General features: G+C 40.2%; 1 protein-coding gene across 3 annotated transcripts in view; it reads right to left on the reverse strand.

Moving 5' to 3' along the window:
• Positions 1–27,941, reverse strand: part of KIAA0586 (KIAA0586 ortholog) — a 127,135-nt gene that overhangs the window by 85,617 nt on the left and 13,577 nt on the right. For all 3 annotated transcript variants that reach the window (XM_075530943.1, XM_075530945.1, XM_075530944.1), the window contains 13 exons: positions 27,605–27,772; positions 26,228–26,351; positions 24,133–24,256; positions 22,813–23,033; positions 22,346–22,418; positions 18,982–19,209; positions 17,997–18,171; positions 15,831–16,028; positions 11,968–12,155; positions 9,379–9,489; positions 6,402–6,482; positions 4,139–4,332; positions 2,511–2,629 (listed from right to left, as the gene is read on the reverse strand). In XM_075530943.1, coding sequence (XP_075387058.1) covers positions 2,511–2,629; positions 4,139–4,332; positions 6,402–6,482; positions 9,379–9,489; positions 11,968–12,155; positions 15,831–16,028; positions 17,997–18,171; positions 18,982–19,209; positions 22,346–22,418; positions 22,813–23,033; positions 24,133–24,256; positions 26,228–26,351; positions 27,605–27,772 — 2,004 coding nt within the window. The remainder of the gene's footprint in view (positions 1–2,510; positions 2,630–4,138; positions 4,333–6,401; positions 6,483–9,378; positions 9,490–11,967; positions 12,156–15,830; positions 16,029–17,996; positions 18,172–18,981; positions 19,210–22,345; positions 22,419–22,812; positions 23,034–24,132; positions 24,257–26,227; positions 26,352–27,604; positions 27,773–27,941) is intronic.

Below are 27,941 nucleotides of genomic sequence, written 5' to 3' on the forward strand. Positions count from 1 at the left end.
TGATGGGGACCCAATGCCCATCTGTAGACAACTGGACATCCCTTGCAGAGGGCAAGTGGGGAGATGAGTCATTCAAGGTTCAGTGTAGCAACAATGAAATTCACAACCTTCCTCTAGTTCTTAAACGCTTCCTCCCCCCAACTATCATGATCCCAATTCTACCTTGCAAACTTGGTTAGACCAGAGGATGCACAGTGGTACAGATGGGATCTGGAAACACAAGGAATCTAGGACAGATGAACCCCTCAGGACCAAGCATGAGAGTGGCCATACCGGGAGGGAAGGGGGTGGGGTAAAAAGGGGGAATAGATCTCGGGGATCTACATATAACCTCCTCTCTCGGGGGTGGGCAACAGGAAAGTGGGTGAAGGGAGACACTGGGCAGTGCAAGATAAAATAATTTATAAATTATTAGGGGTTCATGAGGGAGGGGGGAGCGAGGAGGGAGGGGGAGGGAAAAAAGGAAAATGAGCTGATTCCAGGAACCCAAGCAGAAGGAGAATTTTGAGAATGATGAGGGCAACAAATGTGTTAAGTGTGCTTTACACAATTAATGTATGCATGGATTGTGATAAGAGTTGTATGAGCCCCAATAAAATGATTTAAATTTTAAAAAATGTAAGGAGCTGCTTTTGTAAATAAGTAGGTAATTATAAGTAGCAGCTCCCTGGCTCTTACCAGCACTGCCTTGAAAGTGGCATTGCCCATTTGCGACAACATTGATCTAAACGTTTCTGGGGACGTAGCCTTCTCCAAAGAGTCCTTCTGAAGTAGTACATCTGCAGCAACAATATCCACATGTCCTTAAAAAATGAGTACACGTGTCTCAGACTCACTTACTGTGGGAAAAGTACTAAGAATTTACTCTGAAGCTACCCCATCAAAACCTGGCACGCTGCAATTCCTGTATTCAATGCTCTGTTATAACCAACATTAGATCAGCTCTGTGACACAAAGCCCACCAGGCAAATCCAAGGCAAACACACACTTTGGAAAACAAGTTTACAGAAGTTGGACACACATTCGCCACATGGCCAAGAGAGATGGAGAGTGGTGCCTACATAAAATTTATCTATTCCCAACAGCCAAACGTACGAAGAATACAAATGCCCATCCACTGGTACATGGAGAGCAAATTCTGGAATAGCTATCCAAGGTCACAAACGTTACCACACACAACAGCATGATTGACTATCAAAAAGGCATTATGCTGACCTGACAATGATTGACACATTAACACCACCACCCTCCCGGCCCCCCACACAGGGGGACAAACAACAGTAACCGTGGGGGAAGGGAGACAGCAGTTGGTGTTGATATGAAAATAATAATAATTTATGCCATATATACTTGAGTATAAGCCAAGTTTTTCAGCACATTTTTAATGCAGTTTTTGTGGTAGAATTAGGTGCCACGGTGGAAATTTGGGTCGGCTTATACTCGAGTATATACAGTAATTTATCAAGGGGTGACAAAGGTGGGCGAGATGGAGGGGAAAAGAGCTGATAAAGAGGGCTCCAGTAGAAAGTAAATGTTTCTAAAATAATAAGGGCAACATATGTGCAAATATGCTTGATACAACTGATGCATGGATTGTTTTAAGAGCTATAAGAGCCACCAGTAAAATGATCTGAAAAACAATCCAAACAGATAGCTTCACAGTTTGATGCTTCTGCTGGGGGGAGCGAGCACTAGAAAGGCGACTTAACCATGGGGAGGGGGTGCTCTAAAATTGATGTGGGGGTGACTGCATAATTCTCCTTGATGTGACTGAATGACTGAACTACTGAATTACATGATATGTAAATTATGTACCAATAAAAGCGTTGGGGAAAAAAGCATTATGCTAACTCTAAGGAGCCAGACACAAAAGGCTACAAAACATATAATTCCATCTGTCTGGAATCATTGAAAAGTGATAGAAAGATGGTAGGAATTGAATGCAAAGTGGCACAGGGATATCTGGGGGATAATGGAAATGTTTTCCAGTATCATGATTGTGTAAAATACAGTAATATGCACTTGTCAAAACTTAGCAACAGTTGTACACTTCACACTGGTGAATGTTACTACAATTCAAGTACACCCTGCACACATGGAGGCGGAACAGAAGGGGCTGCCCCACAGAGAGGCCCCTTTCTGCATTCACTGCCCACCTGGCCCTTCTCGGGTGCTCAACACGGGTTAGCACCAAAGGGGAAAGAGCCCTAGTCCTGAGTAACGCACAGTGTAGTACGTAACGCAGGTACGTCAGCCCACCGAAATATAATCTGACGACTATTCTCACAGAGAGATGCAGATAGTAAGGTGCCGTGGGAACGGGCTGGGAATTGGGAGCATGCAATACAAGTGAGAGAGGACCTCCACCACAGAGAAGCAGGATGCAGTGAAATTAAAGCAAAGAGTGGATCTTTTGTCATTCCCGGACTTAACTGCCCCCTAAACTCTATAAATTCATAAGGCTTTGTCTTTTAATAACAGAAAAAGGTAATAGATCCCCTTTCACTTACCATTGTTAGAGGCCGATGGCTCACTTTCCTCACTGACGGAAAGACTGACATTAGGTACGGCCTGTTCCTGGACTGGGAAGCGCCCAGAGATAATTCTTGCCATTATTTCTTGTTCGACCCTGAGAGGCAAAAATTAAAGACTCTGAAATTTGAAAGAAATGTGTAACTGTTGGGCATACTAACCTTACCAATAAGGTTTCCCCACACCAAAAAACCCAAACTCACTGCTATGGAGTCAGTGCTGACTCACAGTGACCCCTGTGGGTTTCCGAGACTGTACATGTTTACGTGAGTAGAAAGCCCAGTCTCTCTCTAGCAGAGCTACTGGTGGTTTTGAACTGCCGACAATGCAGATCAAAGCCCAATATGTAACCACTACGCCACCAGGGCTCCTAGGTTTTACCCAGGGACACAAAAAATGTACATATGAAAGCAGTCACTCGGAAAGTTGGATCTGGAAATAGAGAAAATGTAGCATGTACCTGCCAGCAAGATAAACCACAGCTCCAGAATCTCCAGGTGGAAGATACGCTTATAGAAGCATATTAAAATCTTCCAGATCAGCCTAGCTAGAAGTTTAACAGATCCCCTAAATTCAAAATAAAGGCTGGATGAGTGATCACTGGTGTAGCGGGCACCCAAAATGGTTGACGCCCCATTCTGTGAGCCCACACAGAACACCATGTAAGACCAAAGCTAGAAAAAAGCCTGGTCAGACCAGTGTTCAGGAAACAAGTATTGTCAGATGTGGTAGGGGGTTTTCCTCTTATAAAGGGAAGAAAAATATATTTCTTTTTCAGTTTGCGTAAGACTGAGTTGTGATGCAATAGATCTCTTCTAACGACACTCCTTGAGCGCCAAATCAAATCAAGCCATTGCTACCGCGTACAGGGCAGAGCGGGCTGCCTGGTAGGGTTTTCAAGGCTGCCTTCTGACAGGAGAGCCGAGTGCCACATGGCTCCCTCATGGTGAAGCTGGGAGGTTCGGACCGTTCACCTTCCAGGGAGGAGTCAAGTGCTTAACCATACATTTTTGGGTTTTATTATCATACAAGTAATAGATAGTCAATGCAAAAAATATCAGAAAATACATACAACCTTTTTTTTCTTTTGGTAATAACATAATCCCAAATTTAGGGACACACCAGTTAACAATTTGCTTCCTAGATTTTATCTCTGCACATATATGTTCATTTAAATGGAGGGGTTTGGGCACACGCTGTTCCTGTACATCGGAGGGACGGGGCCCTCTGTTCCGCTACAGGGCTGAAGTCTCACAAACTCACAGGGCAGATCTTGAACCAAGTTGGCATCGACTCGATGGCAGTGAGCTTGTCTCCTGCTCATCAGGACTTTATAATGTGAGTATCCTGCTCTCTTTATTTGTACCGATATATTATCGTCATAAACAATTTTAAACCTAATTTTGGTAACTACATTAGTATTCAGTTACATGGCTTATTCCATAACTTCCTAGAGGTTTCTGAAAACTAGAAATGGGCTCACACTAGCCCTGATAAGTTAAAATATGTGAAAACCCTCGCCAAGTGCCCTGTTTGTAGTAAGTGCATGTAAAAGGAACCGGATGGTAGGTGGTGATGTGATGGGCTAACGCCATTGCTAACTCACCACTGAATTAAGCGATTTTCCAATGTTTCCTGTCTCTCAATTACTTTAGCAAGGTTATCAGCAGTGTGCTCAAACTCAGAAGCAACCGGTGGAAACGGAGGGCCACTGTATTTTGTAGGAGCAACTTTAACACTTCGGCTAAACTCCAGAACTGGCTCGGGGTCTTCTGGAATTTCATCACGCAGCTCTTCTTCCTGTAACAGTAAAAACCTGTCATCAATAATAAAAATGTATCAATTAAATTATTTGTTTAATAGTTCTTGAGGGTCAAATATAGGGAGAGTGCTTAGCTAAGAGAATTGACCAACATTTCTAAATTATCTACCAGCCTTTCTAATTAGCTACTCTATCGCATTGTTCACAATATATAGATCAGTCTTACAAATCACACTGAATGTGACTTAACTGCACAATTATTTTGTCCCCAAACAGGCTGAGTTCAAACACAATGTGTTTAAACACGTCTGAGACCAGTGGCGGGCCGCAGTCAAGCTTTCTCAGTCACACCCTTGACTTAGTCATGCTAGATGTCTTCCCAAAAGGGCACTTTTAGTGTCAGGGTGAGTGCCAACATTTTAACAAAACTCAATAGACATCTCCTCAAATCACCGAAGCTTTGCAGTAAGTTTACAGGAATGTTGTCCCATCTAAAACAGCAGTTTCTAGACGGGTCAAGTGTTTTACGGAAGATTGATAAGACCTCAAAGAGAAGACCCAGGATAGGTGAACCTAGAGGCAACAACTGAATTAGTGGTTTCAAAGGGACGCAGCAGAGGAGGTTGGCGGGAAATGGAGACCTAACAACATTAAGGACACTGAAGAAGAAAAAGCCTGGAATTGATGTGGTGATGGTTCCCCAACTTGTATGAAGGTGAGCAAACTAGTGAAATGTCTAACATGTGAGACGTATGTCGGTTAAACTGTTAAAAATAAATAAATGAATTTTAAAGAACCCACAGGCAAGCAAGGAAAGGTGGTGAGCGCTGACAAATGAAGAGACTGTGCCTAAAGTCCAGACACTGGTGGAAAAGGACTACAAAGGTACCAGTGACGCAGTAGCTGGTGTAGTCGTGATCTTACATCATTAAAGCTGGCTCCATTTTAAGCAGGCACCTTGGCCTCAGCAAGCTTCTGCTCGATGGGTGCCCGAGGCGTTGCAAGAAGATCAGCTAGCTCAATAGTCTTTTAAACAAGATCAAAGCGGATGGAGATAAGGTGATGGAACAGATAAGCAACCAGGAACAAGTCATAAATATACCAGCATGGATCTGAAGACAAAGTCTGTCGATCAAAACAGTGGTTTCCAAGAGGATCTGTTGGGCTAGCTACATTCAAAGCAGAGAGGTCAGATGAGACTAAGGGAACTGTTTTAGGGGACTCCAAAGGAATAATCTTGATAGATTTTTCTGAAAGGACATAGGGCAATTGCACGGGTTTACTCTGAGAAGGTGATAAGAAAGTCAACAGTTCTGGTGAGGAAAGGGCTAAGAAATTTGTGTTGAAGCATTTTTATCCAGCATGACAGTGTTCACCTGCTCATTAGACAAGCTTGTCCTAAGAGAATTTCGTGAAGGAAACCCAAGCCCATATTCACCCTAAACTCTGTTCTTTCCCTTTTCAGACTTTTTTTTTTGTTTTCTCCAAACTCAAGAACATTAAAAAGGAACACAATCTGAATTTGAGGATGCTAAAGTTGCCGTTTTGATGTGGTGTCAGTCAAAGAGTACGGAATTCTTTAGGGGAACGATGAGAGATAGAAACACCAACTTCAGAACAGTATAGACCTAGACGAGAAGATGTTGAAAGACAATAGCTTCACATTGTGGTATTTTTGTTTCGTAAAAGGTTCTGTGTCTTTTCACAATATTTTTTTCTCGTTATGGCAGATCAACTGGTGATCTCTCAACTACTTTAAAATAAATGTGACAGAGTGAGAAAAAGACAGGCGTGAGGCAAGCTCCAGAAAGCAAGAAAGAAGGAAGTCAAGACCTCGGGCGAAGAGGCAAGGCAGCAGTCAGGAAGAGCTAACAGCGAAAAGAGAGAGCGAAAAGGCACTGGTGATAGAGGTGGAGAAAATACTCTACTATAGCATAACACTCACACACACACACACATAACAAACTTACGACCTTCTTAAAAATGAAAGTATATTTACCTCAAAAGTAAAAATAAGACTATCAGAACACTTTCACATAATATTGACAGTCAAAAGATATCCCACCACAAGGAAAAATAGCTCCTCGTGATTTCTAAGCTTTGTTACCTGTACGACATCAATTACTTCATCAAAGTTAGTTCCTGGAAACTTTACTTCCTCTTCATCTAACTTCATAATTTCTGAAGTCTGAAATGGCATTTTCAAAAATATTTTGGTGAGCTTAATCTTTTTGAAAAATTCATACATATTTCCAACCATAATATAAATTTGTAAGAGGCCTGGGAGACTGGCCCCAGCACCATAAATTAAGTGGATTCCTGCCCCTCCCCCGAAAAGAATTTGTTCCAAAGGACGACATTGACTCTGCAGCTCCGGGAGATGGACATATTTGATCAGAGCACACGGGAGCAGATGAAGGGGCAGGAGGAGAGAGTGGAGCACAGCCTGGCCCACCAGGCCGTGAGGATGATGTTCCTGAGTAGAGCAGCCAGTCCACAGAGAGAACAACATGGCTGGCCCCACTATGAGAAATGATGCCAATCAGTGACTAAGGGCGGTACAGGGGACAGCACCGGAGACACAGTGTGGGAACTGCACCTGACCTGATCCCACCACACCGAGGCAAAGCACTGGGGGAGTGCAGCGGAACAGCAAGGGAATGGAGTGGCAAGGTCCCCAGGGAATGCTGAAAGTGGACTTTGGGGCCAGGGCGTGGTGCCCCAACAGACTGGACTGGAAAACGCTCCTAAGGGGCAGCAAACGATCCTTGAACTAACTACAAGCTTTTCTCTTGTGAAAAAAAAAAATTAATTTGTAATTATACTGCCTTGCTCATTTTTTTTAAAGTATCATGTTTCTGAAGTGATTTTAGTAGGTAAATGAAATCTAAATTTATCCTCAAACCATTAGATCACCATTCAAGAGCTGTGAAGAATTATATATCAGTTCTTCTGACCAGGAATCTATCAACAATGTGTTTAAATCAAGTGATGAGCATACTGATTTTTTATAGTGGTCTCAAACAGTATTTATCTTTTAGTGATTAACAAATTCCGCTCAGCATAACATCCTCCAGGTTCATTCATGTTATGAGATGCTTCACAGATTCATCTTTTATTTTTTAACATTGTGTTGTGTATGTACCAGTGTGGGGGAAAAGCGGTTTGTTCCTTAGGCAGACAGGACAGGACCCCCACATTTCCTGGCCCAAGGCAGTGGACACCTGCAGACGGCTCACCCTGGGGAGCTGACTGACACGACTGTTGGTCTGTCTCTCCATCTGAGATAAAATGGACACTTAGCCTCTGTTCCCTGGAAAAGCTGCAGAAAACAGCCACCTGAAAACTTAGCAGTTCTGTAGGTTCCCGGCCTCATCCTTCCCTCCTGTCTATGAAAAACTTGAAGTGCTAATGCTCCTTGTTGTACTCTTAAGGAATTGTACATTGTTCTTCTGTAGAATCCTGTCACCTGTGCCAGGCTGCGTGCAGGGAAAGTCTTTAAGCCTGCCCCCAATAAGCCTCTGGGCTCTGGAGTGTCTGTCTCTTCTGCAGACCCTCGAGCCCTAACTTTTGGTTATTCCTTTTGGGTATGTTTTCTCCTTGCAGATCCTGCCCCCTCTTCAACCCGTTAGTAATGCTCTCTATAATTATCTTACATACCACTTTATTTATTGATGTGTTCCTCAATGGGCACTTCGGTGGTTTCACCTTGCTATCCTGACTAGTGATTCGATGACTACGGGTGTGCACACATCTGTTCATGCTATGGCTCCTGTTTCTTAAGAGCGATGCTGGGCCGCCGTATGGTGATTCCTAGTCCCGATTTTTTATAGGAAGTGCCATACTGCTTTCACAGGGTTGAAATGTGTTAGTCAGACCTGCAGTGAACGGGGGTTCCAATCTCTCCACACCCTCTCCAAGACTTGTTATTTTCTGTTGTGGGTTTGTTTTTGTTTTTTTCAAACTTTGCTATTAGTGCTGGTGTGGGGGTTTCCATCGATCTAACTTGACCAAACATGATGTCTTTCTCCAGCCATTGGCCCCTGCGGTAATGTGTTCCAAATAAGGGAGACAAAACCCCCAGCCGCGCTTCTCAGGGGCATTCTGGTTATACTTACTACTCCAAGGAAGATCAATTTAGTCTCCTGGAAGTTCACGGCAGCTACATATTCTTTGCCAGCATCATAATTCAAATTTATCAATTCTTCTTTGGACTTTTTTTTAAAGCAGTTTTGCTGGCATATAGTTCACAAACTATTCACTTCAATGGTTCAGTTATATTATGAAGAGTTGTACAATCATCACCACAATCAATTTTAGAATATTTCTTCCTTCTTATACTCATTGTTATTAGCTCCTCATTTCCCTCCAACCTTCCATGCCATGCCCCTAAGAAACCATGAATCTAGTTATTGGCTATAGATTCACCTCTCCTGGATTTCACAGAAAAGCATTTAAAAAGAAAACAACAACCAAAAGCCTAACAAGAATAATAAAATAAAACAGAAAAACCTCAATCAAAAAGAAAGCAGAAGATTTAAAAAACGAGAACAAATTTAAAGTGGGTCAAAAGGGAGCTCAAATGGCTTACTTCACAGGATCTGCAATAATCTACTTTCCAATGCGTGCTACATGATAGCAAGGCTATTGGGAACTCAGAGGCTTACTTCACGTACATTTCCACTCCACTTTTTTAAAACTGAAACAACTTTAAAATAGGTCAAAGGGAGGACTCTTTTTTCACTGGCCAACTTTCACATGCATTTGAACATATCATGGTGTGGGCGAGGCACAGCTTAGTCGTCAAAGTGACAGCTCTGTATCCTGACACTTCACAGAAGTCTGTTAGAGCAGACATGCCCAGTGCACTGTGTCGGCTGATTCCTTGACTGCTGCTTCTATGGCCATTGGTTGTTGACCTAAGGCGAATAAAATCCTTCTCAACTTCAATTTCTTACCATCTATAAAGAAATGTGTTGTTTACTGGTCTAGTTGTTAATGATTCTCAATTTCTGTCCACGTGTATATAGATTAGCAGTAGCCGGAAATTCCAGAAAACAATTGGATAAGATTCTGAAAAATACCTGCATCCAGGTTTGCAGAGGAGGAGAGGATGCTTCTCTGGGACTGGGAAGAGACGGACTGGTGCTAACACTGCCATGAGAGATGCTGTCTATGTCGACACTGGGTAACACCTGAAACAGAATCCAACATCACTCTGTTGACCCTTCTGACTCCAATAACTATGTTTATCAACCTAGATGCTGAGAACAACATAGGCCCTTTAATTCTTTATTGTGAAGTCAATGCCAAAACTTCTACAGTACAAAAAACATGTTACAGAATTCAGAAAGTAAAGGGTAAAATACAAAATCCATTAGATTGGTATACAGTTCAAATCTAAAATATTTTCTTTCTTAATTTTTCGTTGTTATTATGCCATGTGTAACTTAATCATGTTGCCATGTGCCAGAACACTAAAACAAAACCAATGCCGTGAATTGACTCCCCCTGCTGTCTCCACGGAAGCAGACTGCCATGTGTCTCTGACAGAGATGCTGGTAGAGTCGAGCCACCTTGTGAACTTGATAATTATATTAATGATTTTAGAATATCTCAACAAGTACACATATCTTAATTATCCAATCATTCTCTTCATAAATATTTAGGATGTTCCAAATTTTGCTACTATCACAAATATTACTATTAAAAACATCCTATATATGTAATTTTCCCAAAATTTTGACTTATTTAATTATGGTCAAGTATCAAATATCATATAAACATATATATAGCCTTGTGTCATAGATATGAATATTTGAGCTCTTCATAATTTCTGCCAAACTATAATTTTTAATGTACTCTAGTTATATTATCAAATACACAATCAACTTTTATTCAATGCTTAACCAAAATTGTATAGTATGCTTTTCACGGTATTAACAATTTAAAGATGAAGGTGCACTGTTGTGATTTTAGTTTGCATTATCTTGACTAGTAGGATGATTATTCAGCTTTCTTGCTGTAAATTACATGTCCTCATTTATACTTTCATGTCCTTTGAATATTTCTGGATTTGCAGCTATATTTTTTTCATGTAGATCTAATCCTATACTACTAATACATTCCTTTCATGTGTATGTTATTTTCCTTTTTATTTAGATTTTTTTAGACATATTTGTTTTAGATTCTTATCCCTTTTTTTTCTTATCTAAGTGTTCTTCTCTCATACCCAGGGTTTGCTTTTATAAAATTAAACCAATAGCACTCTAATTCTTCTAGGTTTATATATTTTCTAATTAGACTTTTACCTACAGCCCATTTGGAACTCACAGGCGATATGGTAGAAGGCTAGAGGTTAAACCTGACCTTCTTTTCCCACATTGCAACCAGTTATTAGGGAGCGCTGGTGGAGCACTCCAGGCTCAAGAGTTGGACATGACCAGTCAGTCCATGGAAAAAAGGCACGGTTGTCCACTCCGGTAGCCTGACAGTCTGGAAAACTCGCGAGGGCAGTGCTACTTTGTCCCACAGGCTGCTCGGAGTTGGAATCGACTTGGTGAGAATGAGTTTGAGTTTTCTAAGTAACCCAGTAACTACATACACTGTTTCCTTTATAATAATCCTGTCACCTCTCACCTATTTATGATGTTTCCATGGCATATTATATTGAGTAACAGAGGCTATTTATAAAATTTTGTTTATACCAGTTGACTATCCTTTAACTTTTTCTTTTTTGTGTGGCTTATTTCAGGATTAAAAAAAATTATTAAGGTGTGGGGCGGGGGGTCCCTTTAGGATCATCAATTTTGTAGTCAACAATTTAAACAATGAGTCAGTACTCCCAAAAGTTTCCCCTTCACCACTCCTTGATTACTCTTCTCTCTCATGGTTACTAGCAGCCATCACACCAAACTTAACACCCATCCTCCATCTGGAGGATGTGCCAGAGTTTCTCTATCCATTCTTCTACTGATAGGCATATGTAGGCTGTCTCCATGTTCTTGCTACTGTGAATAATGCTGCAATGCACCTGGGTGTAGCACAGGTATGCTCAGGCTATGACTCGCACTTCTTCACCCACCTAGGGGAGGGACTGATGGACTGTCTGGAATTGTTATTCCCAGCTGTTTGAGATGATGCCATATTGTTTTCTACAATGGATGCATATTTTACCCTTTAATTTTTCAACTCCCCCCACTGTTCTGTCAGATATCAAAATTATCCAAGTATCAAAGAAATATAAAGCTTTTTAATAGTAAATTTGTATTAGATACAAATCTGATACTATTCCTCAAGAGAATTAATTTAACTCATTTTTATTAGAAAATAATTAAAATTATACATTAACTTGGAAACAGCTGACAACTTGAATACTCTATTCAATATATTGGAATAAAATTTGTAGTATTAGCTTTGTATCACACACAATAACTCTTAAACTTAATTATAATACATTATTCAGCAGTTCCATTGGAGTATCATGTAGTCACGTGGAAACACCTCACAGCCTGCAAAGTAGAGTCATGCAGAACAGGCGCTAGCCCAACAATACCACCATTTTAAAGAACAAAGGGTTAAAAACTAAGGTTGCCAGAAATATGTGCATCTTAAGCACAAATGTTAAGCAAAAGAATTTTCCATCAAACTGTTGCTCACGTTCCCTGGCATACCTGCACAGTAAGATGAGGAGGATCCTTCTTTTCTGATTTCATCTCGACAACTGCTATGTTAGGTTTCTTGATGCCGGTCTCTAGTTTTCGAGATGATGGCGGAATAGAGGTCGTCACCGTTAGAGGGTGTGGCTTGCTTATAGTCACTCCAGCAGGTGGCACGGAATCACTATTACTCTGTGTTTGTCCTAAGAAGTTTGGGGAAGGGAATTAGTCAACTATTCAAATATAAATGGGAAAATTTAATACAATACCTAGATCTATGTGGCTAAATTCTCTTATGAAAGGAAATACTATCTGACAGTCTCTTTTCTTCCAACATCACCACTATCAACAGATTCACATCACCTTTTCAGCAATGGCCAACTTTATAAATAACTGTAGGTACACATACTTCATGTACACTATCAAATTTCACCCACAAAAGAACGCTAGTCTCCACTCGTACTTCCAGGATCCATAATTGACGAGCATAGGTTTAGTGATGTGATAATGCAACTTTCCCCCGGGTCTTAACAGATTATCACCGCACAGCCAGAACTGAAGCGTGTTATTATGGATTCTTTTTGTTCTCAAATGGGAACAGATCAACAGTGAAATACATTTCTACACAGTGAGCCTAGCAACAAAGCATTCGTGCCTGACTACCAACAGCACGTAAGTCAACCATTTAGAAACTGTAATAGCTCTTACAAACGTGTTAGCTCTCTATCCATGCCCTTTGCCTCCTAGCTCTTTCCTCTATTTCCTTTAACTTTCCTTTTGTCCCACTCTCATGTTCAGCATTCATTCGGGGTTTTTGTAATTCCTCTTGGTTACATTGCCCTAGGTCACGCCCTACCAGACCACCTACACCCTCCTCGCCATCAATTTTCAGTCATTTGTTGTTCCCTTGTCCCAGGGTCTATTAACATCCACTTCCTTTCCCCCGCCTCCCACTTTTCCCATGTCCCCTGGAAACTGTAGTACCATTTTTTCCTCCTCTGGCTTATTTATCCCTCCTATCTTATCTAGACAGACATGCAGAGATAATAATATGCACAAACACAAGACCAAACAAAACAAAGCAACAATAGAAAATAAAATAATAACAACAAAAACAAAACAAAAAAGAAAAGCCTATAAATAGTTTAAAGTCTATATGTTGACCTTTACGAGTGTTTTCCAGTCATTTATATATGATGATGGGGAAATAGATCTATGTACATATATTTATAGGTTTAGTGTTAGGAAGCAGATGGATATTGGGCCTCTACTCAAGTACTCCCTCAACACAAAAACACTTTGTTCTAATAATCTGGCACTTTGAGATGCTTTCCTTCCCAACACGATCGCTGAAAACAAATGGGTGCATTAGCAAATGTGGTGAAGAAAGCTGATGGTGCCTGGCTATCAAAAGATAAGCATCTGGAGTCTTAAAGGCTTTAAGATAAACAAGTGGCCACCAAGTAGGGAAGCAACAAAGCCCACATGGAAGAAGCACACCAGCCTGTGTGATCATGAGGTGTTGATGGGATCAGGTATCAGGCATCAAAGACCCAGAGCAAAAAATCATATCACTGTGAATGAGGCAGGGAGTGTGGAGTGAAGACCCAAAGCCCATCTGTAGACAACTGAACATTCCCTTACAGAAGGGTCGTGGAGCGAAGACAGGCCAGTCAGGGTACAGTATAGCACCAATAAAACATATAGCTTTCTTCTGGTTCTTTAATGCTTCCTCACCCCCACTACCATGACCCTAATTCAACCTTACAAATTTGGCTAGACCAGAGCATATACATGGGTACAGATAAGAGCTGGAAACACAGAGAATACAGGACAGATAAACTCCTCAGGACCAATAGAGAGAGTAGCTATACCAGGAAGGGTTGGGGAAGGTAGGGGGAGAAAGGGGAGACTAATCACAATGACCTACCTATAACCCCCTCCCAGGGGGATGGACAACAGATAAGGGGGTAAAGGGAGACATCGGACAGTACAAGACATGGGAAAGTAACAACAATTTATAAATTATCAAGGGTTCATAAGGGATGGAGGGAGGAAAAATGAGGAGTTGATACCAAAGGCTCAAGTAGTGAGAAAATGTTTTGAAAATGAAGATGGCAACAAATGTACAAATGTGCTTGGCACAATGGGTGTATATATGGATTGTGATAAAGTTGTATGAGCCCCAATAAAATGATTTTTTAAAGTGTTGGCTTTCATTTCGAGAGTTTCACTTACTCCCTGAACTTCAAGGTAAAGGAGGGCAGCACAGCGAACTCACTAAAACCACTCCAAAGTCCAACTGCCTGGGTTTGATCCTGCTGACGACGTGGCTTTTGACACTTCCCATCACCCCTTTCTGCTTCAGGTTCCTCATCTGTAGAATGAGTGAATTACCACCAATTTCATAAGGTGGAATAAATGAGTCAAGTGCTCAGAACTGTTCCTGGCACATAAAAGGGGCTTGATAAATGTTAGTCTAAGAATAATCGAGAAGGCTCTTCAGAACAGACATCAGCTAGCAAGATGTGGTAGTTACATAATCTGGTGTCAAATTGGGACTTGAGAGGATTAAGAGTGAAGGGTTAGGGGTGGAGTCTAGTCCGTCAATCAGGTCATAGCCAATGAGGCTTCTGGGTGGGCATGGCCTTCTCCTGAGAATTCTGGAAACTCCTGTATTGGAGGCAGAGACACACTCTCTCTCTCCTGTATTGGAGGCAGGAGACACACACACGCTCTCTCTCTGCTGACTCCCTGAGAGATGCTCTACTGACAAGACACATGGCATTATGCTGCTAGACCCCATGCCCTGGGAACTGGAAGAGCCATGGAGAGACCCCTGCCAGCACTGAGATGCTTCTACCGCCACTGGATCCAAAATATTTTGCGTCCACTGGCCTGTGATCCTCCTGCATTCAGAATCATTCCATGTGTTTCTTGAGTCTGAAGAGGACTTTATAGAGTGGCATAGGACATATCGGACTAATGGACTTGATCTGGATTGGGCTGGGATGTTTTCTGAATATTCAACTGGTCTTTTACATAAAGCTCTTTCATATATATATATGAAACTCTCCCTGGATGTTTCTCTAGTCAATCCAGACTAGCACACAAGATGACATGTTATTAACATACAGTACCAAAAAAAATCTCTTATATTTACAAAAAAAAAATTCTTAAACACATCCATCAAAATTAAGAAAGGAAAACCAATAATACAAAAAGAAGAAAAAAGGGGCTAAGTGGATGTGAAGTGTGAGGGCAAGAGTACTTTGTTCCTTTTTACCATGATGAACTGCCTCACATAAGGGAACACCAATCCAACCAACCAACAAACCCAACAACATCAAGTCGATTCTGATTCATTGCAACCTTCAGAGTTTCCAAGACTGTTAATCTTTAAAAGAGCAAATAGGCCCATTTTCTACCTCAGAACTGCTGGTGGCTTTGAACCACCGACCTTGCTATTAGCAGTCCTACACCTAACCCACAGTACAACCAAAACTCCTTGAATAGAATAAACAAGCACATAACTTTTGCATAATTACCAAGTATACAAAAGATACTTTGAAGAATTTTCTTTAATATATAGTATTAACAAGCTAATCAGAATTATTGAATTATTATTAATGCTGATATATCAAATTTTCCATTTTCCCTACAGCAAAATGCAAAATACTAGAAGAATGCTTTCTGTCGTACTGTAGCAAAGCACCCTCGTTTCAGAAGCTGCAGAGTAGGGACCCAGAGGGAGGGCCGCTCCACGAATAAGAGCAGCACCGACAGACAAAAGCAGGGGACTTTGGTGGCAGTACCTTTTTGTAAGTTCTGCTATTACTGATACAAATCGTACTCCAATATGCTTTGTTGGTTCTTACCTAAAAGTATCGCCATAGGAATGAGATGGCCTTCCAGTGTACCTGAGAGAGTAGGCATTTCTCTACTTGGGCTAAACAAATACTGCTGCTGATCATCATGCGGCAGGGCAGTAAGAGAACGCTGTCCTTTAGATTCCGCCTTCTTAGGTTGTGTGGTGTAAAAGTCAGTTTGTGTTCTTATTGACTTTACTTTAGTGCCTATAATAATCATCAAAGGCAGATATTAAAAATAGTGAACTTCAGACAGTGTATAATAATAATTTATAAATTACCAAGGGTTCATGAGGGAGAGGAGAGTGGGGAGGAAGGGGAAAAATGAGGAGCTGATACCAAGGGCTCAAGCAGAAAGCGAATGTTTTGAGAATGATGAGGGCAACAAATGTACAAATGAGCTTGACATACAATGGATGGATGTATGGATTGTGATAAGAGTTGTATGCACCCCCAATAAAATGATTTTTTAATTGAACTTCTACTTTATAATCATCTAGAAATATACTCTTTCTTCACACAAAAATCTCATTCGATACAGTAAAAAATAAAATCAAAATTAAAGATGCATATAGATCAGGAGTTGGTAAACTTTTTCTTAAAAAACAAAACAAAAACAAACTCAAATATGTAAGTCAAATGTTCTTAGTTACAACTATTGGCTTCTGTCATTTTAGCATGAAAGCTAACACAGGCAATACAGACACAAATGTGTATGACTGTGTCCCAATAAAACTATTTACAAAACAGGCCGCTGGCCTGAAAGTCACAGTTTGCCAATCTCTGAAGATATGTGCATCTTGTAACTAATACTATGATAAAATAAACTGACTAGAGAAAAACGGTGAGCCAACATTCTGAGGAGAGAGCGGGGAGGGAGGAGGAAAAAATGAGGATAACCAGGAGCTTAAGTGGAGAGCAAATGTTATCAGAATGATGAGGGCAATCAATATACAAATGTGCTTTACACAACTGATGCATGTATGGATTATGTTGAGTTGTATGAGCCTCTAATAAAATGAATTTTTTAAAAGAATGAGCTTTAACACATTCACAATTATATATGAACCAAATACATTTTCCAAAAACGTTTGAATAAAGCAATTGCGATGTAGCATGTAAAAAAAGAGATTCTGAAGACTATTCAGGCACTATTTTTTGAACTTGTTACTTTCTTCTTCAAAGGTGAATTTATCCTCTTAAAATTTTATACAAGTTAATATCATTTTATAGTTTTATCCCTACAAAGTATGTCTAAATAGAAATATATTTGAAATATATTTGAAATTTGCTGTTCCTTTGGAGAGGTGAAACTGAGAAATGCCAGGTACGGTTAGGTGCAGCCAATGACATGGGAGTTAGGAAGCAAAATATGCAGTGAAACACAAGTAACGGAGTATTTCGTCTTTGCCACCTGAGGTGTTCGAGAACAAACGAACTAGCCTTTGAAAGTGCCCACAAGCACGCTTACGATAGTGCACACCACACGGCTGATATCCTTTTCCTAAAAACCGGAGAACCATGTCCTCTAGATGGTCATTAGAATAATTCGTTGCCAGTTGCTCCTGAGTCAGCTCTGACCCACTCACGGGTGACCCCATGAAAACAAAATGTTGCAAGTCCTGTACCATCTTCAAAATTACTTTGAAGTAATTACTGTGGCCACTGGGTACTCTGAGTGCTTCCCAACCAAAAGCACTACAATGAATATTCTGTTATAAGTCATAAGGTTTTCAGGGGCTAATTTTGAGGACTAGAGAACCAGGACTTTCTTCCTAGTCTTAGTCCAGAAGTTCTGCTCAAACACATCCACCATGCCTGGCACATGCAATCTGATTGGCAAAGCTTCCAACATCATTGCAGCAGGGAGGCCTCCATGGTATGGCAAACTGACACATGGGTGGTGATCAGATTGTTCGAGAGTTATCACTTCCTAAGCCAAGTTTGTGGATGCTTCATCTGAAGACACCATTGATTCCTACTTTTCTTCCACGTCTTCCTTTCTACCTTAGTGCCTTGATCTTTAAGTTCTAATCTTCCTGCCTCGCACAGAAGGAATTACTTATCCCTCCCAAAAAGCATCATATATTTTGAACTGTATTTGGAAATGTACAAATTAAACTGGTATCATACAATATAAGATTTACTACCAAAAAAAAAAGGGGGGGTCCTTACCTTTAACTTGTTCTATGACTCTTGGCCTCTGCGGTTTGGATTTAGGAGAAGGAGAATTAAATCTCAGGTACGGCCCTTTTTTAAGAGTGCTGCGATGGCCCTGGTAGACCGGTGTCCCGTAGATTTGCAACATACGACTCTCCTCGCGCTTCACTGTGGCTGCTTCCGAAAGGCCCTGTGCACACAAAGCTATGGAACTCATGGAGAAAAGTCACTCAGCAAGCAGTCCCCTCATTTTCAGAGCTGAACTAGCACATTGAGACTCGTGAAGTGAGAAAGATCCTCTGTTCCAAGGAACTTTTCTTAAGGGCTATCTGGACGTAGTTCTCAAACATGGTTTTTAAAAGCATGAAAATTAAATAAGAGCGTCATCCATCTAAAAACACTAAGGTTCTTATTCTTACATCACTAAGTATATTCTCAGTATCAAACATCTTTAAACATTCAATTGCAACAGAGATAGCTATCAGTCTTTGAATGACTTCCTTTATTCTCGATCCCATCTGTGGCTAACCATGAGCCTCATTAAGCTTCCTAAAAACTCATGTTTAGGAAATTTACTACTTAAAGCAGCTAAAATATCCCCTCCTTAGCACTTAGTACTATGCCTCAGGAATAAAACATACATTTGTTAAACGGCAAAATAGATAACCATACAGATACGTGTACACACACAAAGATGAACTACAAGTGTGAATATTATTACCTAAACGATTTAATTTTTTAACAAAGTGCTCCCTAGATATACCTACTACAACCAACAATCATTGATTCTCTGCCTTGACAGCTCAGAAGGAACTATGTATTTTTGTGTAACGTCTTCCACACTACAGATATCCACACCCCTAAGCAGCAACATTCTAAAGATGGTTTACATGGGGACAGTCCTGCACATTCTTAACCTTTTCAGTCGATCATTTATATCAAGATGGACATGATGTACTATAATACAGTATTATGTCATAAAACCAGATTAGAATCTTACTTCTTTTCTCTCTCTCTGTAAGTTTGAGACAGACATGTTTCTCACAGGTACATTTCTAAAATGCTCCGCTGTTTGTTTTTGACAGTGTTTCCCAGGAATTATGGCATTGTTTACAGATTTATCTTGTTTGTGGGTCTTCATATCTTTATTCACATTTTGCACTTTCTTGGTCCTTGGATTCTTCTGATCAAATCTCTTTTGTTCATAATCTTTTCTTGCCAGCTCATCCTTAACATAATCAAAAAATGAATAAGAATGCACATAAGTGGCAATATTTTTATGTAACAAGATTTTAGTTTATTTTCTGATTTTACAAAAATATAGTTTAATATTTAACTTCATTTAAAAAGTATATTGGCTTTCACATGAAGAAAAATTTTATGGAGTTTCAGCTAAAAAGACTAGTATACAGAGTGGGGGCAGATGGGATGTAGTAGATGAGACACAGGGTTAGTGTGGCAGTTACATAATCTACGCCAACTTTAGGAAGGGGTGGAGACTAGCCCATCAATCAGATAAATAGCTCACTGGAGGCCAGACACACTCTCTCTGCTACACATCCCTGTTGACAAGCCAGATGGAGCTATGCTGATGGAACCAGAGCCCTGGAGCTGGAGGGTCCACGTGGAGACCCCTGCCAGCGCTGAGACACTTCCATGGCCACTGGATCCACAAGACTTTCCACCCACTGGCCTGTGTTTCATCAGTCTGAAGAGGACTTTATAGATTGGTATCAGACATATGGGCTAATATCGGACTTAAGGACTTGATCTGGACTGGGCTGGATGTTTTCTTAACCCTATAACACCGAGTGCGACGTTTTCATAACGTTTAATTAAAATGTATCCGGTACCGAAATTATAAAGTTTTTGGAGCCGACGACAATGTCGAGGAAATCGGCGCACTTTACTAGTACAAATGCATACCGCTAGTCACGCATTTTAGCGGCAAAATGCTTGAACAGTGGCGCATGTTTTGATCGATTGTGCATTTGAGGTTAAGTGGTCATTGACGGTCTGTGCATTTTACGATAATTTTCAATCTAGTGAAATTTTAGTGTTGATATTTTTGTATGTGCTCATAAAACTAATTTTTATGTCAAAGGTGTAATACTCATAAAAAACATTTATTATACATTTCGCTTTTTCAAAACGTAACGAATTCATTACGTTTATCTTTTGAATTGACGGTGACAAAAATTACCACAGCATGGATTGTGATTTGTTTTATGGAAAATGGCAAATTTATGGCCTAGATGGATGCGGTACAGACTCAGACATGGAGTCAGAAGCTAATATGGATGAAACTGGTAAATAAAATGTGTATTATATTTTAAATTTTTGATTTTACAATATAAAATTTTAATTATATTGCTATTCAAACTATTTTGATAACAGTATTTTTTCCCATGAGAGGAAGCGAATATACGCCCAGTTATTCTGACTTGGATGAATTAGAAGACCTCATAGTTAGTAATGGTAATACTAGTGAAGATGAGTCAGAAACTTCAGTTGTTGAAGTTGAAGAATCAATTCCAAAAACTACAAGTTCAAAGGCATCTACATTAAGAAATCGAAGAATTCCTCTTTGGCGGCACATTTCTGGAGACGGTACAGCTAGATCTATGCCTGAATCGTTAGGACAAATAGATTCTTCTGGGGTAGTAAAATGTCCTGTTGAATATTTTAGACATTTTTTCTCAAAGGATATCATTACTCATATTGTTGGCCAATCAAATCTTTATGCAATCCAGCAAAATCCCAATAAATCTCTGGCACTGAGTAGCCAGGAAATTCAGCAATTTGGGGGTACACTGCTTGCTATGTCAATGGTGAAGCTATGAAATTCATGTTTATATTGGAAGAGCAAACCATGGATGAAGGTGACAATTTGGTTACATTTTAAAAAATAGCAAATTATATATATATATTTTTTTTAGTTAATTTTTTAAATCATTTAATTCGGGGCTCATACAACTCATCACAATCCATAAATGCATCAATCGTGTAAAGCACATTTGTACATTCATTGCCCTCATCATTCTCAAAACATACGCTCTCCACCCAAACCCCTGGCATCAGGCTCCTCATTTTTCCCTCCCTGTACCCTTCCCCCTCCCTCATGAACCCTTGATAATTTACAAATTATTATTTTGTCATATCTTGCACTGTCCGATATCTCCCTTCACCCACTTTTCTGTTGTCCTTCCCCCAGAGAGGAGGTTATATGTAGATCCTTGTAACCGGTTCCCCTTTCCAACCCACTCTCCCTCCACCCTCCAAGTATATATTTAATATATTTTGGTTGTTATATGTATTGATAACTATGAAAGTAAAGAATAAAAACAAAAAACATTGTCCTGAAATTAAAATCCAGGCATTCTGAGGTTCGTATACAATGACTCTTTAATGTAAAGCACACACGTGAGTGTCTGTCTCTGGGTTTGTGTCCAGTAATCCAGACCAGCACAGTTGGGAAGGCAGTTTTCACTATAAACCACTTCATTCTTCTTGGTGTTGCTACAAATATAGCAACAGCTAAAATTTTAAATTAAACAAAAGTCTCCAGAAAAAGGAACAATTTTGTAATACAACTACAAATTTACTTTAATTAAAATGACTGGATGATTCTGATCAATGTATTTTGCATGAGATTCATGATATACACAACATATATTGCCTGAACTAGATGCTAAGTCTTCTGACTCAGAGTTTTCCTGTGTACTATATAGTAGATGATATGTATAGTTGATAATTGCATTAGAGACATACACCTACACGACAACATTTTAAAACATACTTCAATATTTACTTCAGTGGAAACAAAACTGACACTTGACCTAGTTACCATGTGAGTAAGTAAGCACATATGTAAACCACGGCTCACCATCAAGCAAAAACAGCACCGGCACTCCAAGATAAACAAAATACAATGCACAGTAACCCTTTCTGCTCTGCCATCCAGAGAGCTGAAACTGTTAAAATCTTTCATTTCCACAAACCGTCTATAAAGAATGACTCTCCCGCACTTTTACAATGCTTATGTGTGAAGATGTACTGTGACCTTTATAAACATCATAACCTTGCTTCCAAATCCCTGGTCTCAAAACATCTTTGCAAGCATATGTCTTTTCTAGGGCTTTTGCTACACTTTCCCTTAGTAGTTACCTTCCACCAATCCACATTATGCACATGATATAATATGAAATATAGCACTTGGTAGAGAAAATTAAATTGTTTTAAGTAAATGTAAAGAGGAATAGACTTAAAGTAGGAATCCCTAAGTGGACTTATGTATAAGAAATACTTTTAGTAGTGTGTGATATTTTAAAATTGCAAGCCACTTAATTCTTTTCTAGACATACCTGTATTTCTGCAGAAATAGTTTTTATCCACTCATCTACTGTCTTTCTAATTCGAATCTTCTCTGACATCTCTCTGCAAAACAGCAAGAGATTTCCCTTAAATTAGCACTTACTCTCCTGAGGACAGAACCTGGATCAGATCTAACTCTTACCCAGTTTTGACTCTACCACGAGCCTAACAGCCTTCATCTGGGAAGGAAACACCAGTGTTATTAGACTTCACCCAAACGTCTGAAAGATCAGTGCTTGAAAAATACATGTGGATCCCAGAAGACGTGTATCATAGAGAAAAAAAATTAAGTATAAGCAAATTTCCATGATTAATTCCATGTATATAAGTATGTTCACATTCCAACATAGCAACAAGACTCACAGCTTCAAAGGTAATAAACAAGCTTTTCTACCATTAGAGCAGACGAGGTGCTAAGGAAATAAAAAGGCCGACTGACAAGTGCTCGCTGCCCTACCTGTTGGTGGAGAGCGCGCTGATAAAGGAATACACGGCAGCGCCGTCCTCTGCACGGGTAATAGCTTCCAGGTTTTCCTCAAGCACCTTTTTATTATTCTGCACGCCTCGCAGAATCTTCTCAGCATCTTTCACTATGGACCTTGTTGGTTTAGTTGATTGAAATTTCAGTGGATGTTGGGGAAGATCAGTCAGCCTTGACATAATCAAAGATTCTTTTGGCTTTTAAAAAAAGGATGGAACCATGTAAAACTCATATTGACGGTTAAAATTTTTTTTAAAGCTGTTACTATTATTGGTGTCATAGGCGGTACCAACATATACTAGGACCTAGATTTGTCAAATTGAAGAGCCACAGAAGAATACACAGTGATTATGAATGCTTTCCACTTCGAAGTGGAAAATGAGCTCTAAAGGAGGTGGGGCTAGAATATTCCCAGCAGCGCTAAGCTGTCTCATGACCATTAAGAGTTGTATCTGGTGACCAAAGCCAAAACTAAATAGGATCAAGGTGGCCACTGATAGGTATGGCAATCAATTCCTCCTTCCTCCCTCTGTAAAACAAGATGGAAAGCGAGAGGTGGCCGTGTGGCTCAGTCCTGCCCTCTCAAAAGCTTTCTACAAGAAGTATAAAGGGGCTTCAGGAAATTTAGCAAATAATTACATTATCTCTTATTGCCATTTTTCTACGAACTTTGTAAAGCCCCCTCATAGGTAGGTGTGGTAGTTATATAATCTGCTGTCACTTTTGAGAGGATTAAGAGTGAAGAAGTGGAGTTTAGCCTGGCAATCAGGTGGCAGCTTGATGACCTCATTTGGAGGCAGAGCACAGGCTGACTCCCTCGGAGACATTGCAGCTGACAAGACACATAGAGCTATACTAGTGCCCTGGAGCTGAAGGAGCCACGTGGAGACCCCTGCCAGCGCTGAGATGCTTCCACCACCACTGGATCCACAAGACTTTCCACCCACTGGCCTGTGATCTTCCTGCATTCGGTGTCATTGCATGTGTTTAGTGAGTCTGAATAGGAATTTATGAATTGTTGTCGGACAGATGAGCCAATATCAGACTTATGGACTTGATCTGGGCTGGGCTGGGCTGGGGTGTTTCCTCAATGTTCAATTGCTCTTACATAGAGAGCATTTTCTTATACACATGAGACTCCCTGGATTTATTTCTCTAGTCTACCTGGACTAACACAATAGGGCTGACAGTCTTCTTCAGTAACTGCGTCTTTCATCTTTACTGTGTCTTCATAACTTTTTATGCTGTCATAATTTTCATCTCCATCCCCAGATTTAAAATCCTACCCCGCTTTACCTGAAGCATGCCGCTGGTTGCACTCTTCTTTCGGTCACGATCCTCTTCAGCGTGCCGAGGAACCGCCTTACTTGTCCCTCGCTCGTCATAGGAAGGACATGGTTGAGAAGGCAGAGTGCCAAGGCTATAGAAGAATGTAAAAATTTCCCCAAGTTTCAGAGTCAATGAATGTAAGAACTAAATCATATATATATATATATTGTGTTATACATTAAAATTGTACAGTGGAATGAATTACTTATGTGATCAAACATATAAAAAGCTAAGTCACGAGACAACGTTGCCAGATAGATTGGTGGGTAGCAGGAAAAGGGCAGGAAAATGCTTTGCCTTAAAAAAAAGCAAGTAACAGGGAGTATTTCCAGAATCAGGGAATGAGAATGTCTGAAAATACATTCTTTCCTATTGAGTAACAAGGACACTGGCAAAAAATTGTTAAAGTCAAATTGTTCAGAACTCTGGGAATTAAACAAAAGTTTATAAGTAATACATTTTTTAAGCTGAATCTTAGTTTAGAAAAATATGCTTTATGGCACTTTTAACTTGCCACATTCCCATCTCGCCTCCATGCTACTGCCTTGAAAATCAACAGCTACCAATCGTGGCTCAGAACTGTTAAGAGATCCCCCAGAATCTGCCTTCATGGGACTTCAAGTGTATTTGACCTGACTCAGAGGAAGCTCGGGGGAAACCCTCCCCTGCGACATTCACTGAAAAGCCCCAGTGATTCCTGTTTAACACCTCAGCTACATGGCCTGGCTGTACCAGCTGAGGCAAACAAGATGTCAGCGAACAAGCCTTTAAAATCTGGAGAATGAGATGTCTACAAGGGACTTTAAAAAGCTCCAATATATTGGGGGACGGACAACAGAAAAGTGGGTGAAGGGAAGGGAGACATCGGTCAGTGTAAGACATGAAAAAAATTTATAAATTATCAAGGGTTTATGAGGGAGGATGGATGGGAGAGGGAGGGGGGAAAACAAGGAGCTGACACCAAGGGTTCAAGTAGGAAGAAAATATTTTGAAAATGATGGCAACAAATGTACAAATGTGCTTGACACAATCGATGTATGTACGGGTTGTGTTAAGAGCTGTGTGAACCCCCAATAAAATAATTTAAAAAACACAAAAAACGTTCCAATATAGTCCTTGGGATCTAGTGGGTCACATGCCAGGCTATGTGCAATAGAGGTCTCAGAAGGCCCTAATCTCTCATGTCTAGCCGACCTCAAGTTCTGTACAAGGGGGAAAGGGAGGTAAAGCAAAGCCAGACAAAAACCCCCAGACCACTCAAAGCATGCCCTAACACACATACACATACAGGGTCTTTTGACAAAAGTAGGGAGACTTAATAGTTCAAGTTTAAGGAAATCACTTTCCCTCATTAGCTGACTAAGCTAGCCAGAGATCTCTGTAGCTACATATAACAAAGATACATACTATACAAAATTAGTCCAGGAAAGTTGTTAAACAAACAACTTGTGGCAAAACAAACAAAAAAAACCACCGTGCTATAACAGAAGCTGACCTCCAGCATGGGAAGAACAGACAGAGTCCAAACAGGTGAGGAAGCATGGGCCATGGAGGCTTCACTGACCCCTGCCTCTTGGCAACAAGGGAGCCAGAGGAGGTCAGGTCTGGTCCTCCATTCATATCTATTGCGATGGTCATGACATTGGCATAGGTGGATGACACTTTATTTTAACAATTTTTTAGTACATAAAATTTCAAACATACACAAAAACACAATACTGTAATAAATCTCCCACGCCCCCATTTTACTGAATTGCAACAGCATTAACTCATGGCCATCCTTATTTTGCCTGTTCCATAAATCTATTCCATTCGTCTCCCTACTCTGCATTAAGTTATTTTTTAAATCAAATTCCAGGTACAATTTCAACAGGAATTAGTCATCTACATTCAGAGACAAAGAAACCCATTCATTTCATAAATAAGCAACAGTGGAAGCTACAGCAGCAGCAGCAGGAAGTCATAACTAAACCTGCCGGCTTTGTTAAAAGCAATGCCGACTTACTAAAGAGATTCCTAAGGAAAGTCCAACGACATTTTCATCCCAGTCTCTCCATTTTACCTGTCTTTCCTCTCAGGATCCCATGCTCGGCTAGGTGGAATCAGTGAGCCCTTATCAGAAGACTCGCTTTTTCTGGTCAGAGTCTCCTGGCTATTCAGAATTTGTTCCAGTAGTCTCACATTTCCTACAATAGAAGAAATGTGGAAAAAAAAGAAGAAGAAATGTAGAGTCATTTTCAAGCATCAATTTTTTTGAATGTTACCTCAAATATGTTTTAAATTCATGTGTGACACTGCCAGTTGCCACCAAGTCAATTCCAACTGGAGCTACCGTCAGGTGTGTTAAACGTGACCGGTGCCACGCTCCAGCCAAATCAGCTCCTTAGGGGGATGACCATGGACACGCTTCACAATGTAGGCTATCAAGACACGCCTCAATTAAAATCATTATGTTTTAAGCTCATGAAATCATATTGGAAAATTTCTTTTCATCACCAGAAAAAAGAATTTGAATGAGAAATCTCTTCATGATAAAGACAGGCAAAAAAACAAAAACAAACCAATAAAACAGGATATCTGTTTGTTTCCTCAGAGAAACTATTAATGGGATCTTATCTTTAGCCTCATTTTGCATAAGACTATATCATTTGTTTTAATTTCCTAGACATTTTAGTCTTTTAATTCCATGAAATTCTGTAAATGAACATGCCAAGCACTGCAGCTTACAGGCCAATGACCGCACTGCTTTGCTCAGAAGGGTCACGCACAGCCTCCACTGGACGGTCAGTGGAGGCTTGGGGTCTGTCGTGCTTAATTGGTTTCCACAGGAGTTTCCAGATCAAGGCCGACTAAGAAAACAGGTGTGACTTCTTCTGATCAATCAGTCACTGAGACCCCTGCGGCTCACTAGGGTCTGACCCTGCTGGGCATGAGGCTGCTAGGATTTGGGGGCCCGCTCACGGGCATGACACCTACTATTATCTCAGGTCTTTTCCAAAGCTCTCATTCTACGAATACATTCATATAGGAGCACTTTTTCCAAACTGAATCTAGCGAGAAATGGTAAACTTCTTGGGAGTTTTATTCTGAAAATTCACCTTTAAGGATGATAGAAGGAAACATGCTCTAAAAAGTCTTAATCTTTAGCAAACATATATGTATATATTTACTTATAACAATTTTTTTCATTAAATATCTAAGTAATAACCCATAAGAAGTACTTAGAATATCATAAATGTTTATCTCCAACTCTTACCACAAAGGATCTAAAGAAACTTCACTTGCCCAAGTACCATTTCAAGAAAACATGAACGATAAAGGTCCCACTTTAGTTACCTGAGGACACAGGAAACTATGAAGTGTGAGAGAGGAGATCTGTTTCCTAATTTGAAGTCTATGTAAAAAAAACAGTGGGTACTAATGATAACCGCCGTCTTACCTCCATGAACTGGCATCTCCATATTTTCTTTCTCGTCCGCAGGACTGTCTCTCTTTGAGAGTTTGCTCTCTCTGCAAACAGGCACAGGCGCAAACCTGCGAGGGGCTGGTGTCTCCAAAGGTGACCTCTGCTTCTCAAGACTCATGGCTGCAACTTCTGTTGAAGGCACTTTAACAGGAAGTAAAAGAGCATATTAACTTACTTAAAAAAAATGTTGAGTGTAACTCTTCCCATTCTTTAAAAATAAAATGCTACACACAAATCATGAAGAGTCCATAGAAGTAATTCATGCTCACTAGAAATCAAAAGAACTATAGACTCTAAGAATATTTCACAC

This window comes from Tenrec ecaudatus, chromosome 14, assembly GCF_050624435.1.
Source record: "Tenrec ecaudatus isolate mTenEca1 chromosome 14, mTenEca1.hap1, whole genome shotgun sequence".
Classification (NCBI taxonomy): Eukaryota; Metazoa; Chordata; class Mammalia; order Afrosoricida; family Tenrecidae; genus Tenrec; species Tenrec ecaudatus.